At 33.6% G+C, this 14,011-nt stretch overlaps 1 protein-coding gene across 1 annotated transcript in view; it reads left to right on the top strand.

Annotated features, from left to right (window-relative positions):
• LOC134739729 (protein eyes shut homolog) overlaps positions 1–14,011 on the top strand; it is a 351,486-nt gene that overhangs the window by 173,407 nt on the left and 164,068 nt on the right. The window contains exons 4-6 of the mRNA XM_063666301.1: positions 6,982–7,116; positions 7,368–8,312; positions 12,232–12,345. Coding sequence (XP_063522371.1) covers positions 7,565–8,312; positions 12,232–12,345 — 862 coding nt within the window. The 5' untranslated portion in view covers positions 6,982–7,116; positions 7,368–7,564. The remainder of the gene's footprint in view (positions 1–6,981; positions 7,117–7,367; positions 8,313–12,231; positions 12,346–14,011) is intronic.

Raw genomic sequence — 14,011 nt, 5'->3', positions numbered from 1 at the left:
GAGGCAGGGTTAAAAGAGTGGTGGTGAAACTGGACAAATACTACCTCAAGACAGGTGATCAAGGTTTACATTAATGGTGACTATTTATATACCATATGATGTGATGTAAATGACACTTTACTGCTTCACTTCTTAAAGAAGATTTTACTTCTGTGGTCTTTCTCCCCAGTACATATTACTTTTGTACAACAATGGAAAAGAAATCAGATGAATCATAATTGCAGGGTGTTCTTCTACAAATACATAACCAATAGTCCTAAAAAATCTCAAGGTCATCAAAACAAGGCAAGTAACAACCAGGAAGAGCCTAAGAAGATATGACTACTATATGTAATGTAGTAGCCTGAATAGGATCCTAGAAAAGAAAAGGGAACATAATGTAAAAAATGAAAAAGTCTGAATAAAACATTGACCTTAAGTAAAATTCATTAGTTAATATACTAATATTAACTCATTAATTGTGACAATGTATTATACTAATATGAAACATTAAAAATCATCAAAACTGGACAATATGGTATACATGAGAACATTCGGCACTGTCTTCCTAATAATTTTGTAAACTTAAAACTCTACTAAATTTTTTTAACAAAATATGTATTTAAAAAGTTAATATAATAAAGATCCATGTGCAGGATTTTCTGGGATGTAATTTTTCAACTTCTTTGAGTTAATACCCAAAGTATGATTTGTGTGAGTTGAGTATGATTATTGGATCACATGGTAAGAGTATGTTTAGTTTTGTAAGACATCCTTATGCTCTTTATAGCAGCTTTATTCATAATTGTCAAAACATGGAAGCAAAACATTTTTGTCTGTAAGTCGCATGTAGCCTTTGACTTTTATATACTTAAGCTATCTTAATTTCAGTGAAAGGTCAATGTTTAAACGAAGAACCTTTTTTCATGAAAGCTAAAACATAGACAATGGAAAAGAAGTTATACTTATTTTTTTAAAAAAATCAATAATCTATAAGACCATATGTGGAGAAAGGAAAAGGAAGTACAAAATAAGGCATAATTTATTTAAAATCTTATTTTATAAAACCAGCTCTGTTTTTTAAAAGCAAATAATCATGTTGGCAAACGTATGATGCTATTATCTCATCCATTTCTGTTTAATAATAATATTTTCACCCTCTAGATAACGGCAAAGTTGTCTAGATAATATTTTTTAAGGCAAGCTTAAAGTGTTTCAAAAGAACACTAATTTCTTACAGCATATTTTATTATGTCAACAATAATCTCTATACTTTTTTATAATGTCATATATGGAATTATATATTTTGATAAAAATTTAACCACAAGCTAAAGAAATGTTAATACAAAATTTATAATTGCAATTGAAATGATATCTTGAATGGTAAATCTTTTATACTCTATAATCAGTGAGTTACCAAGCGTCATTCTTTACTCCAATTACAATATATTGATGTTTCTTTCCATTTCCTTTACCACTTTTAATCCATATACTATAGACCAACTGGATTATGGCAACTATAATTTAGGTGTTTTTCTTAAATGTAGTTTTTCCTTATTAAAATATAAAATATTCTAGAAAAAATATATTATCTCTGTTAAGAGATAGGAAATATGACCTTAAAAGAGTTGAATAATGAAACCTCAATGTAATCATTTAAATTCTCATTTTCATCATCTACAAAAGAGAAATAACTAACAATACCAATATGCTGTGATGACTCAAATTGAGATGAAGGCTGCATACACTTCCCTTCTCCCACACACAGACAAACGCACGTGTATACATGGACACTCACAGATCTATTGATACTACTGTCAATTATTTTCCATTCTAGATTACTTACAGAAAACTGATTTCACTTCACAGAAGACAAACTCTGTTTCTAATAAGTACTCTTTAATACAGCTATTTAAAATTTCTGAGGCCTACTCATAGAGTATGTGGATTAAAAAGGAAAATATTTTTAAAATACTGACATATTAAATTTAGTCCCTAAACATTTAAGCATGTTAAAAAGCATTGTGAAATTATACATTTGTAAGTAGCTGAGTAATGAGCAAAACAAAAAGTTCTGACCTTCCCCCACCCCCAAGCGTAATCCACAATGTACTTCATTCTTCAGCTCACCTGTGACAGTCTTGTGGCTCTTTCTACGTCCTGACATCACTGACCCTTGCACATTCCCTACAATCACTTCATTCCTGTTTATTGACTTTAGGATTAGATAAACCTGGGAGACAGAAATAAGAGGGAATTGAATGAAGGTACATTTCTGCCTATTATCTCTTCTTCAAAAAGGATACTATAATGTGAAGGCACTTGTAGAGTGGTGCTCAAGCTAGAGATCTGAGTTTAAACACAGCTTTATGAAGAAGTTGATGTAGCAAATGAGATTTTAACTCTATTTTGGCAACTTGTTTACTTAATTACTCTTCTTCCATAGACAATTTTTTCAAAGATTTTTTTAAATTTGATTTTTCTCTCCCTTAATCCCACCATACCACTCAAATCTACCTGCTCTTATAGCATCAACTGACCAGTTACTGAGTTTACCACCATTATGATAATTAAATATAGAAAACTCACTTCATAATTTATAAAAGTGCCAACTCTAAAAATTCTGAAAACCTTTTTCTTCGTTTTTCTTAACAAAATGCAAGGATAATTTGAGATACCTTCTTTCACTTGTCTCTTGAATATTATTGTTCTCCAGGATTGTCTATCATCTTTTGCCTGAGCCACTTTGTTTAATCCTATGCCTTATTGGCAATCATGTTGTGAATACTCTTTCTCCTAAATTACCTGCCTCCTTTGCCTCAGAAGCCTAACTGGGTGTGTGCATTTGTGTATGAGATGGTAAATGTGACTGAGAGCATGTGTTTTGGAGTCAGGTCAATACATGCACCACTGCTTATTGATTGTGTGAGCTTGGGCAAGTCCTTAATCTTTCTGTGCTTCAGTTTTCTCATTTTATTTTTTATTTTTTACTCTTTTTATTTTTATTTCTTTGGACACTATGGTGACTTAAGTTTTCTCACTTTTAAAATGGGGCTGTGACTATTTACCTCACAGGATAATTGTTATAATCAAGACAGTGTACTAAAGAAGGACTGGTGTCTCCCAATAGTAGGAGCATGATCGATAAAGTCAGTCACTACTCCCTTAAAAAATATGAATAAATCAGCTGTCTCTTCTCTAGTACTCTCAGTTTTATTTTAAAATTTACCATTTTTTTCCCTTTTCTAGTATCCTTGCTAAAATGTTCATCATTCACACTGCTGGTAGCATTTCTGAAACACACATTTTCACTCCCCTCCTATAATTTTAGTTAATCTGTAGTAGGTAAAATTTGTTGCTTACTTTCTAGAGCACAGGCATAAATTATGAGAACTTTTATATCTGTTAATTTTATCTCTTCTATTTCTAATTTTCCTCTTTGTATATGTTTTGCAAGTACAATGTATAATTTATACAAATAAAAAGCTGCTTATTGTGGAGGTCATACTTCTTAAAGAAGTGAAACATGAAAAATATCCGGTATATAGAATCAACTACAAGCTTATTAAAGGCTTCCACAGTTCTTAATATTGTCTATTGAGTGCAAATAGAAATAAATTACATCCATCATCTCCAATCTCTACTCAACTGTCTTTAATTGAATGCCTATTATATGCCAACTATTATAATGAGCATGTTCTATTCAAATTATTTTTTGGCTTATATAAAATTTATTTGTTTAAACCTGTTACCTTGTTTTTTTAAAAGATGTCATTTAAGATGACAGCTGTTTGTGAAAGGAAGAAATATTGTTCATGTTTTCTTAACTACTGAATTTAAGTTGGACTTTATTTGTTAGAATAACCTAACTACAAAGCTACTATAAAAGTGATACAGTTCATACAGTTCTGAAATTACACATATTTTCCTGTGAAATATTTTTCTGGTAATGTAACCTGTCAAGTGATGTTATGGTTGTAATTATGTGCAATGCTGTCAATGGCTCCATCATAGTTCTGGGTTCTGGACTTCTTGGCTCAAAAATTTATAAGATGTTAATGGTAATATCACCTGGGATAAAATTACTTCCTGATTTTAATCAATATGTGCGTTTAGAATAGAGGAGAATACCATTTGGCTTGCTATTTTGACAGGGTTTGAAGAATGTCTTTATAAATGAAAAGCTGAGACACATAACATCATACCTTTTGGGTCAAAATTACATCACCTTTTTCAGATTTATAATGTTTATATTACTCTAGTTCCCAATAAAATCCAAAGCATTTTGTATTCAGCATGTATAGATATACAGTGACTTCATAGATGTTTTTCTGTTAGTGTTTTTTTTTCCTTTGCTGCTATTTTCATTTATTTAAATTTTCACAAGGCGGAAATGCAATGCATCAAGCCACTTTCTCTTTGAAAACATAAATGCACAATAATTAGAGACCCAGCGTGCTCAAGAACCATGGGATTAGCCCCACAATAATGTGAGCTCACATCTGCAGTCAGTCTAAAAATGTCACATAGGCCTAATTTTGCTTCAATGCAAATGTAATTTGTTTCCTTGCATTTACATTTGGAAATAAATTTGTGACTGTGTTTAACTCATTTGCTATTTAATCTTTAGTGATCCTTTTCAACCAAGCTACTGGGAAAATAATACACCTGTGCAGGTTGCTACTACTGTAAATTTGTGATTTACAGGTACAAAAGTATTTCAATATTGCCTAGTGATTCATAGCTTTCTCTAAAACCTCACTTTCTCTCTTGTGATTTCTGAACACTTGTGCTAGAAATCACTCAGATAGACTTTAAACTGAGTGTATGCATAAGTGAATCAGACTTCTCCCCTCTTCCTTGCTGTCTTATTGCTCCAACTGGTCTTCCTGGATTTTCTTCTCTTTCTTTAGGTCAACAGCCTTGGAGATGTAGTAAGTCTACCATTTCAGTATTTATGGACTCCATGAGTGTTATATTTGTATTGCCTCTGTACTAATCAGTCTTCATTATTGTTTCACTACATTAGCGTTGTTTTCTCCTCCACAAGTGTCTGAATTCTTTTAATTGCACTCACCAATATATTCCTCACCTTGAAACTAGACTAATGCTATTAAATTATAGTGAGGTCTCAATGTAGTTGACAGGTTCTTCAAAATTGTGACTTTAAGCAAAATGACACACAACATGTTGGTCCTCAACATCTTTTCCTTCTCTGTCTTTTCATTATAACATTGAAGAGAGAACAAAATTGATTTTGTCATATGTTGTTTTGCTTGAAGTCATAGTTTCCAAGAACATATGGACAAAGTTAAGTGAGGATTTATTTATTTATTTATTTTGTTAATCATCTATATGAAATCTTCAAGAAGCTCTTCATTGCTCTCGAATAAAATATGAGCTCCTTTACTGAGAATGGCTGCTCCTTCTTGATATAATCTCGTCCTAAATCGAGTGCTTATCTTTAATTGTAATTCCTTTTCCCTCTTTGATGAGAAAGCTCCACTTCTCTTACTTCCTTAAAGGCATCCAGTGTCACATTCACCTCAAAATCTTTAGATATAGATGCTCTCTCCTGGAACATTTTTCCTTTGGCAATTTTCCCAGGTGATTCCATTTTATCATTTTAGCTTAGATTTTGTTTCCTGGATTGGACTAAATAATGTCCTTGCTACATGTCTCATAGACCGTTAGACTATTTTGTTGATAGCAATTTGATGATGTTGCTTGTCTAATGATCTGTCTCCTTCATTGAGTTCTTAATTCCTTCCATTGATACCTTATTCCAACTGATTATTGATGAATCCTGGTACTGAGCATATTGCCTTGCACATAGATTGAGCTCAAATATACCTGTTTGAATTATTTTTTTAAACCTTTAGCAAGATTGATAATTTAAATCTATAAAATTAACAAGGTGATTAATATATTTGAAATTGACATGATTATGTAGAACATTTAATTATGTAGAAGTTGTATTTTATCTTTCTATATGCATATTTGTGTTATTTGTCACATGAATTTATATTTCATAGACTTATAATATGTAGAACTGAAATTGCAAAGAGGTAATTTATAATTGAAATTTGATTTCTGCCTGATCTAAAAGACCCATTAAGATGTTAGACTTACCATATTTGATATGAATTAACAAATAAATTATATAATGGCATAACATAATTTATTTTAACAACATTTAATTGATCTTTATGGTACAGTAGAAAATGCCGATATTTTGAATCTGACAAATCTGAATTTTAATCCAACATATACCACTTACCTGCTGGATGAAACTGTACAATAACAAAAATAAAAGCTACTATTTATTGAGTGACTCATATATGTTTATGTAGTCATTCCATCTTCAATACTACCTTGTTAATTAGGTGTATTTCTCCCTGGTGTGCCTGTTTGAAAGTGGAGAGAATTAAATCTCAGGTTGCCTAAGGACATTAAACAAATGAATAACATAACTGAGATCCAAAGAACACGTTTTTTTCACTAACGTCATTTACCTTTCCTCTCAAAATTTGAGTTTAATTGTGAGGACTGCAGTTTATTTGTTAATCAAGTAGTAGAATGATTTGTACAGAGAAAACCTTCAATAATTGGTAGTTACCTTTTTTAAAAAAATAGGTCAACATATTAAACTCAGAAATCCTTTATGTTTTCTTGCCCTCTGGAACAATAGAACTGATGGGCTGACCCCTCCTTTCAGTTACTACCATTTTACTTATATTTATAATCTTTTCATTACTGCTTTTTGACTTTCTTTTCCCTCTTTATCTGGCACCTTCCACCATTCCTACAGAAGTCGATGAAGACTCATTCTAGGTTTAGTCATTTGCACAACAGAATTTTACATACATATGGGAGTTTCCATCCTCTGGATTATCATAAAAGGAACATGGTTATCACTATCAGGCATTTTAAAGCTTATTTTTATATAAAATATTACATGAAAATATATTTAAATGATTTTTACTCTTCTATGTTTTAAAGGTGTTTTTTGAAAACTAATCAGAAGAGGAATGCTTATCTCCCAAGAAAATTGAAACCATCTGTAAAAGAATCTTGGCTGTGCTGTGTTTTGATTAGATTGAAGCTCGGTGTAAAGAGAAAACACAGAAGACCGCAGTAAGTTGCTGGCTTAATTATGTCATGAAATCAGAACTTTTCAGAATCAGGTGACTATATAAAGCTTGACCAGATCAACATATCTTGATCATGTTTTTCTTGGCCTTCTTTCCCAAAGAAGGTCCCCAGCTGCTGGTGACACTATCTTTGCAGTGTAGGCTCTTATGAAATCTACAGAAAGAGCTAGCATTTTCTATATTATTAATTTAGGGAAAACTTCACTAACAATATATATTTTTTTCTGTTTAAAGGAATATTTACAACATTTGAATTCCTGTTTCTCCATCAAAGCACATTGTCATCAAAGCTACTTTGGGGGTAGAAAAAAGGCCAATTCCAATTCCCAGGAATCCCTAACAACAACTTTGCTTGGAAATTTCCAGCAATACTTAAAACACCATTTTGCAGCAATTCTTTACGATAAACTGTAAAATACAGTTACACGAAAATGACTGACAAATCAATCATCATTCTGAGCCTGATGGTTTTTCACAGCTCTTTCATAAATGGAAAAACATGTAGACGGCAATCGGTGGAAGAATGGCATCCACAACCCTCATCATATGTGGTAAATTGGACACTAACAGAAAACATCTGCTTGGACTTCTACAGAGATTGCTGGTTTTTGGGTGTAAACACTAAAATAGATACTTCAGGCAATCAAGCTGTTCCCCAGATTTGCCCTTTGCAAATTCAATTAGGAGACATCCTTGTAATTTCTTCTGAACCATCTCTTCAATTTCCAGAAATAAATTTGATGAATGTTTCTGAAACATCTTTCATTGGCTGTGTGCAAAATACCACAACGGAAGATCAGTTACTTTTTGGTTGCAGACTAAAAGGAATGCACACTGTTAATTCTAAGTGGCTGAGTGTTGGGACACATTATTTTATCACAGTTATGGCAAGTGGTCCATCACCTTGTCCACTGGGACTTCGACTAAATGTGACAGTGAAACAGCAGTTCTGCCAGGAATCTCTGAGTTCAGAATTTTGCTCTGGTCATGGTAAATGTCTTAGTGAAGCTTGGAGCAAGACATATAGCTGCCATTGCCACCCTCCATTTTCTGGAAAATACTGCCAGGAACTTGATGCATGTTCTTTTAAACCATGTAAAAATAATGGCAGTTGCATTAATAAAAGAGAAAATTGGGATGGGCAAGGATATGAATGTGTCTGTCACCCACCATTTACAGGTAAGATTGTTTAAAATATATAATTTTATTAAAATAGAGAAACACAGTGCATTTATAAACTGTTACTTAACAGAAATCAAAGTATATTTTAAACGCCGTGGCTCATGCCTGTAATCCCAGCACTTTGGGAGGCCGAGGTGGGTGGATCACGAGGTCAGGAGATCGAGACCATCCTGGCTAACACGGTGAAACCCTGTCTCTACTAAAAATACAACAAAAAAATTAGCCGGGCGTGGTGGCAGGCGCCTGTAGTCCCAGCTACTCGGGAGGCTGAGGCAGGAGAATGGCGTGAACCTGGGAGGAGGAGCTTGCAGTGAGCCGAGATAGCGCCACTGCAGTCCAGCCTGGGCAAAAGAGCTAGACTCCATCTCACAAAAAATAAAAATAAAAATAAAATAAACAAAAAAATAAAAAATTTAATAGATTCCTTAGATTTGGCTAAATTTAGATTCTGGACCTATACAAATCCTATCAAGGATCCTCCAAAATAAGCTTTTTGCTTAACTGAAAGAGGGCTCTTAGAAACATGTTTAATAGTGAAATATCTATATTTACATCTTTCCCAACACCCATTCTTAATGTCTCGTACATTAAAACATAAGATTATCAGAATAATATAAAAGCTTTTAGTCACTGAATGAATTCCCAGTATTACGGTATTTAGATAGGTGATAACTTGAAAATGAAGTATGCATCTCAGTAGAGGAAGTTAGGGAACTATGCTTGAAGGGAAGCCATTGAAGCTGCTTGGTTGAATTGGAGAGGAACAGATAATTGTGAGCCAAGAGCAATGTTTTAAATGGATGTTGGTATGGCATCCAAATGGTGGTTTATAGCTGATAGTGACAAGGATGGAAAGAAGATATTATAATTAATAATGGGTTGTAATAAGCTCAATAAGAGGCAATAATCAGAAAAGGTTGTAAAAAGATGTTTGGTGAGTAATTAAGCCAGAGGAAAGGCAATCTAAAAAAATGTAAACGATGCTGCCTGAGGCTAAAGTGAAGTTTGAAGGGAATAGAACTCTCTCTATTTGAGAATATACTAGAGGAATCTGGGGTCATCGGAGGAAAGTGAGGAGAAAGATTGAAAAAATGTAGGGAACATTTAAAGCTTGGAAACTTGTGAAAGAATTTATTTGAGGGTTTGACAGACCTGGCATGGAGAGTTACAAGTAAAAGAAGACCACGATGATCTAACAAAGAGAAATATTTGACACGGCTGATAATAATAGTATAGGAAAACAGCAGATTGGTATGTATTTTGGTCATAAAAGAGGAAGGAAGGTTAGAGCAGAGGTATGTCTAGAGCAGATCACCTGCAGGGATTTAACTGTAATTTTGTTAGGCAGGCTTTAGGGGGATTCCTTCTCCCCTGTGCCTGAGGCTGACTCCATTGGAGCCAAGTTTAAAGAGGCTGTGTGATAAGATGTAACGGGAGCCGACTTGGAGGCGGCTCACGCCTGTAATCCCAGCACTTTGGGAGGCCGAGGCGGGCGGATCACCTGAGGTAAGGAGTTCAAGACCAGCCTGGCCAACATGGTGAAACCCCATCTCTACAAAAATACAAAACTTAGCCGGGCATAATGGCGGGTGCCAGTAATCCCAGCTACTCGGGAGGCTGAGGCGGAAGAATCCCTTAAACCAGGAGGTAGAGTTTGTAGTGAGCTGAGATCGCGCCATTGCATTCCAGCCTGGGTGATGAAGTGAGACTCTGTCTCAAAAAATAAAATAAAATAAAAAGATATAATAGAAGACCTCAATAAGCCATTGTAGGCTGTAAAATTCACCTAATCCAATCTTTCAAATAGTCACTTTGAACTTGATAGCTCAATACCAAGATCATTATAGAAGTTAATACCAATAATAGCCACTGAATATATTGTCTCTATAACGTGGATCAAATTCTCATTTGACTGTACTGGCATTGGTGATAGAAGGTGCAAGTTATACCTCTTCTTTCCGCTGGGGTTTATCAGGTGATTAAAGTTAAGGCAGACTAGAGAAAATGTGAAAACACTCAAATTGCTGATTTGGAGTGAATGGTAAAGCAATTTAATAGACAGTCTTTAAAGCATCCATTTTCACCTGTCCAAAGAGTTTTAAAGAACATTTGGCCAGAAAATTTCTACCATGTGTCAGAATATGAATTTGCGTGTATGCATTCATAGTTCATGGGATATTATTTTAGTGGTTTTATTATAACTGCATAGAATGGTTTGCTTCCTACTCGATTTCCTTCCTTCTTTCCTTCTTTGCTTCCTTCCTTCCTTTCTCTTTCTTTCTTTCTTTCTTTCATTCTTTCTTTCTTTTCTCTTTCTTTCTTACAGCCATAGATGCTTTAAATCATTAAGCTTTGAGCACTATAAAATATCTAAATAATGCTTACTTATTTTTATAACATTAAGAATACTCCGTTTGCCACTTTAATTATAAATAATTACTTCAATTTTAAAAATCAAAGAAGATAATGAAATATGTAGAATTGTCAAAACAATTGAGAATGCTTACTGCATTAGTTTGCTAGAGCGGTCATAGCAAAGTACCATAGACTGGATGGCTTAAACAGAAACTTATTTTCTCACAGTTTTAGATGCCAAAAGTCAAAGATTGGCAGATATGGTTTCTTCTGAGATCTCTTTGCTTGGTCCATAGACTGCTGTCTTCTCCCTGTGTCTTTACATTGTCATTTCTCTGTATGTATCTGTGTGTAAATGTTCTCCTCTTGAAAGCACACCAGTCACATTGTATTAGGATGCACCCTGCTGACCTTATATTTAACCTTAATTGCTTACTTCTCTAAAGATATTATCTCCAAATACAGATACTCTGTGATGCTGAGGGTTAGGACTTCAACATATGAATTTGGCGGGGGTGGGTGGGCACAATTTAGCTCATAAAACTCACTAAGTTTTAATTAGGGTGTGGCCTATTGAGCATTATACTGTTAATTTAGTTGTTATGTTTGGAAAACCTTTTGAAGCACAATGATTTTTATTTATATTTTCATTATTTATGTTTTCATTACATTTAGGGTTGCTTGGAGGCAAATGAAGCAAAAAGACTTCTGCATTAGTGAGGCAGCAATGTCAGTATATAAGGAATTTGAAAGACATCAGTGATAATGGCAAAAACTGCTCATAAATTAAATTAAGGGCTTAATTAAACTGGGGAAAAAAACATATTGCCATATTACATGCAGTTGGTTTGTAACAACATTTGTCCACTTGCTATGCCCTGGGATTTTCAAGGCACATTCCTCTACTAGGGTATTATAAGATGATTAAATATGCATAGAATGAGTATGTTATGGAAGGCTATGTGTATATACATATATATATATATATATATATATATATATAACTGATATAGTAGGATCACAATAGTATGTGTAAGTGAAATTTGGAAAATTTGATATGCCAGCAAGTGCAAAGAAGTGTTGAATTTGGAAGTTTGTGCACATATTCTGAGAATCCAGGCAGCCATTTCTCCTTTTGAATTGTTCCCTTGGCTAGGGGGTAAGTCTGAGAAACAATACACATTTGAATGTGTCATTTTGTAAATTATCACTGCAATACTATCAGTGTATGTTGAAAAACTGGTACTTAAATATATGAATATTATCTATCATGAAAATACAATTAAAATTTTAAAATATTATGTAAATTAAATAAAGCTCAAATACTACTAGCCAGAAAAAATATTTAGATATTATAGTCTGGGGTCAGAAGATGAAAAACTTATGTGAAGTATCAAAATTAATTTTTATTTCAATTTAAATGCATCATCATATAACATGGTTTCATAACTGAAATTACATTTGTCAGAATTTGATATTTTCATTATTAAAGAATTGAGGGAAAACTGATGGTTACAATATTGATATGCAATGTAAAAAAAACTTTTTTTCATTGTTATAGGAAAGAATTGCTCAGAAATAATTGGCCAATGTCAACCACATGTCTGTTTCCATGGAAACTGCAGCAACATTACTTCAAATAGTTTCATTTGTGAATGTGATGAGCAATTTTCAGGTAAAAAAATGCATATATATACATACATATACACAAATAACTTTAATTTTGTCTATGTATTTCAAATTAAATGGGAAATATTTCCTATATTATTGAAAAATACAATTTTAGAAGTTATATATACTGAACTCTTTTATGGTAAAGTTTAATAAATCAATTTGGTTAATACAATTAAATCATACTAGTGCTAAATGTTTTATAGCATAAGAAGAGTCTGAACAACAGTTCACATGCTTTTCACCATAAAATTACTTACATCTTTCTTCAGACTTGCATTTATGACCAATGAATTTGAAATTGTTCATGTCTTTGACACTTCTTAACCACTAAATTTTAAATTATGGACATTTTCACTGAACACATGTTGAGGTTTCTGTTAATTTCTTTAAAAAAAGTCTGCTAAAGGAAGATATTATTAAATCTTTTTTTGATATAAAATATGCAGATAAAATATATATTTTTAAATTACACTTTAAGTTCTGGGTTACATGTGAAGGATGGGCAATTTTGTTACATAGTTATGCCATGTGCCGTGGTGGTTTGCTCACCCATCAACCCGTCACCTATATTAGGTATTTCTCCTAATGCTATCCCTCCCCTAGCCCCCCACCCCCAACAGGCCCCAATGTGTGATGTTCCCCTCCCTGTGTCCATGTGTTCTCATTGTTCAACTCCCACTAATGACTGAGAACTTCCAGCGTCTGGTTTACTGATCTTGCGATAGTTTGCTGAGAATGATGGTTTCCAGCTTCATCCATGTCCCTACAAAGGACATGAAATCATCCTTTTTTTTTTATGGCTGCATAGCATTCCATGGTGTATATGTGCCACATTTTCTTTATCCAGTCTATCATTGATGGACATTTGGGTTGGTTCCAAGTCTTTGCTATTGTGAATTGTGCTGCAATAAACATACGTGTGCATGTGTCTTTATCATAGAATGATTATAATCCTTTGGGTATATGCCCAGCAATGGGATTGCTGGGTCAAATGGTATTTCTAGTTCTAGATCCTTGAGGAATCACCACACTGTATTCCACAATGGTTAAACGAATTTATACTCCCACCAACAACGTAAAAGCATTCCTATTTTTCCACAACCTCTCTAGCATCTGTTGTTTCCTGACTTTTTAATGATCACCATTCTAAATGGCGTAAGATGGTATCTCATTGTGGCTTTGATTTGCATTTCTCTAATGACCAGTGATGATGAGCATTTTTTCATATATCTGTTGGCTGCATAAAGGTATTCTTTTGCGAAGTGTCTGTTCATGTCCTTTGCCCATTTTTTGATTGGGTTGCTTGCTTTTTTCTTGTAAATTTGTAAGTTCTTTGTAGATTCTGGATATTAGCCCTTTGTCAGATGGATAGATTGCAAAATTTCTCTACCATTCTGTAGGTTACCTGTTCACTCTGATGACAATTTCTTTTGCTGTGTGGAAACTCTTTAGTTTAGTTAGATCCCATTTGTCAATTTTGGCTTTTGTTGCCATTGCTTTTGGTGTTTCAGACATGAAGTCTTTGCCCATGCCTATGTCCTGAATGGTATTGCCCAGGTTTTCTTCTAGGATTTTTATGATTCCAGGTCTTATGTTTAAGTCTTTGATCCATCTTGAGTTGATTTTTGTATGAGGAGTAAGGAAGGGGTCCAGTTTTAGTTTTCAGC

The sequence above is a fragment of the Pongo pygmaeus genome, chromosome 5, assembly GCF_028885625.2.
Source record: "Pongo pygmaeus isolate AG05252 chromosome 5, NHGRI_mPonPyg2-v2.0_pri, whole genome shotgun sequence".
Classification (NCBI taxonomy): domain Eukaryota; kingdom Metazoa; phylum Chordata; class Mammalia; order Primates; family Hominidae; genus Pongo; species Pongo pygmaeus.
The sequence above is the reverse complement of the archived record's forward strand: the minus strand, read 5'-3'. Positions and strand labels throughout refer to the sequence as shown.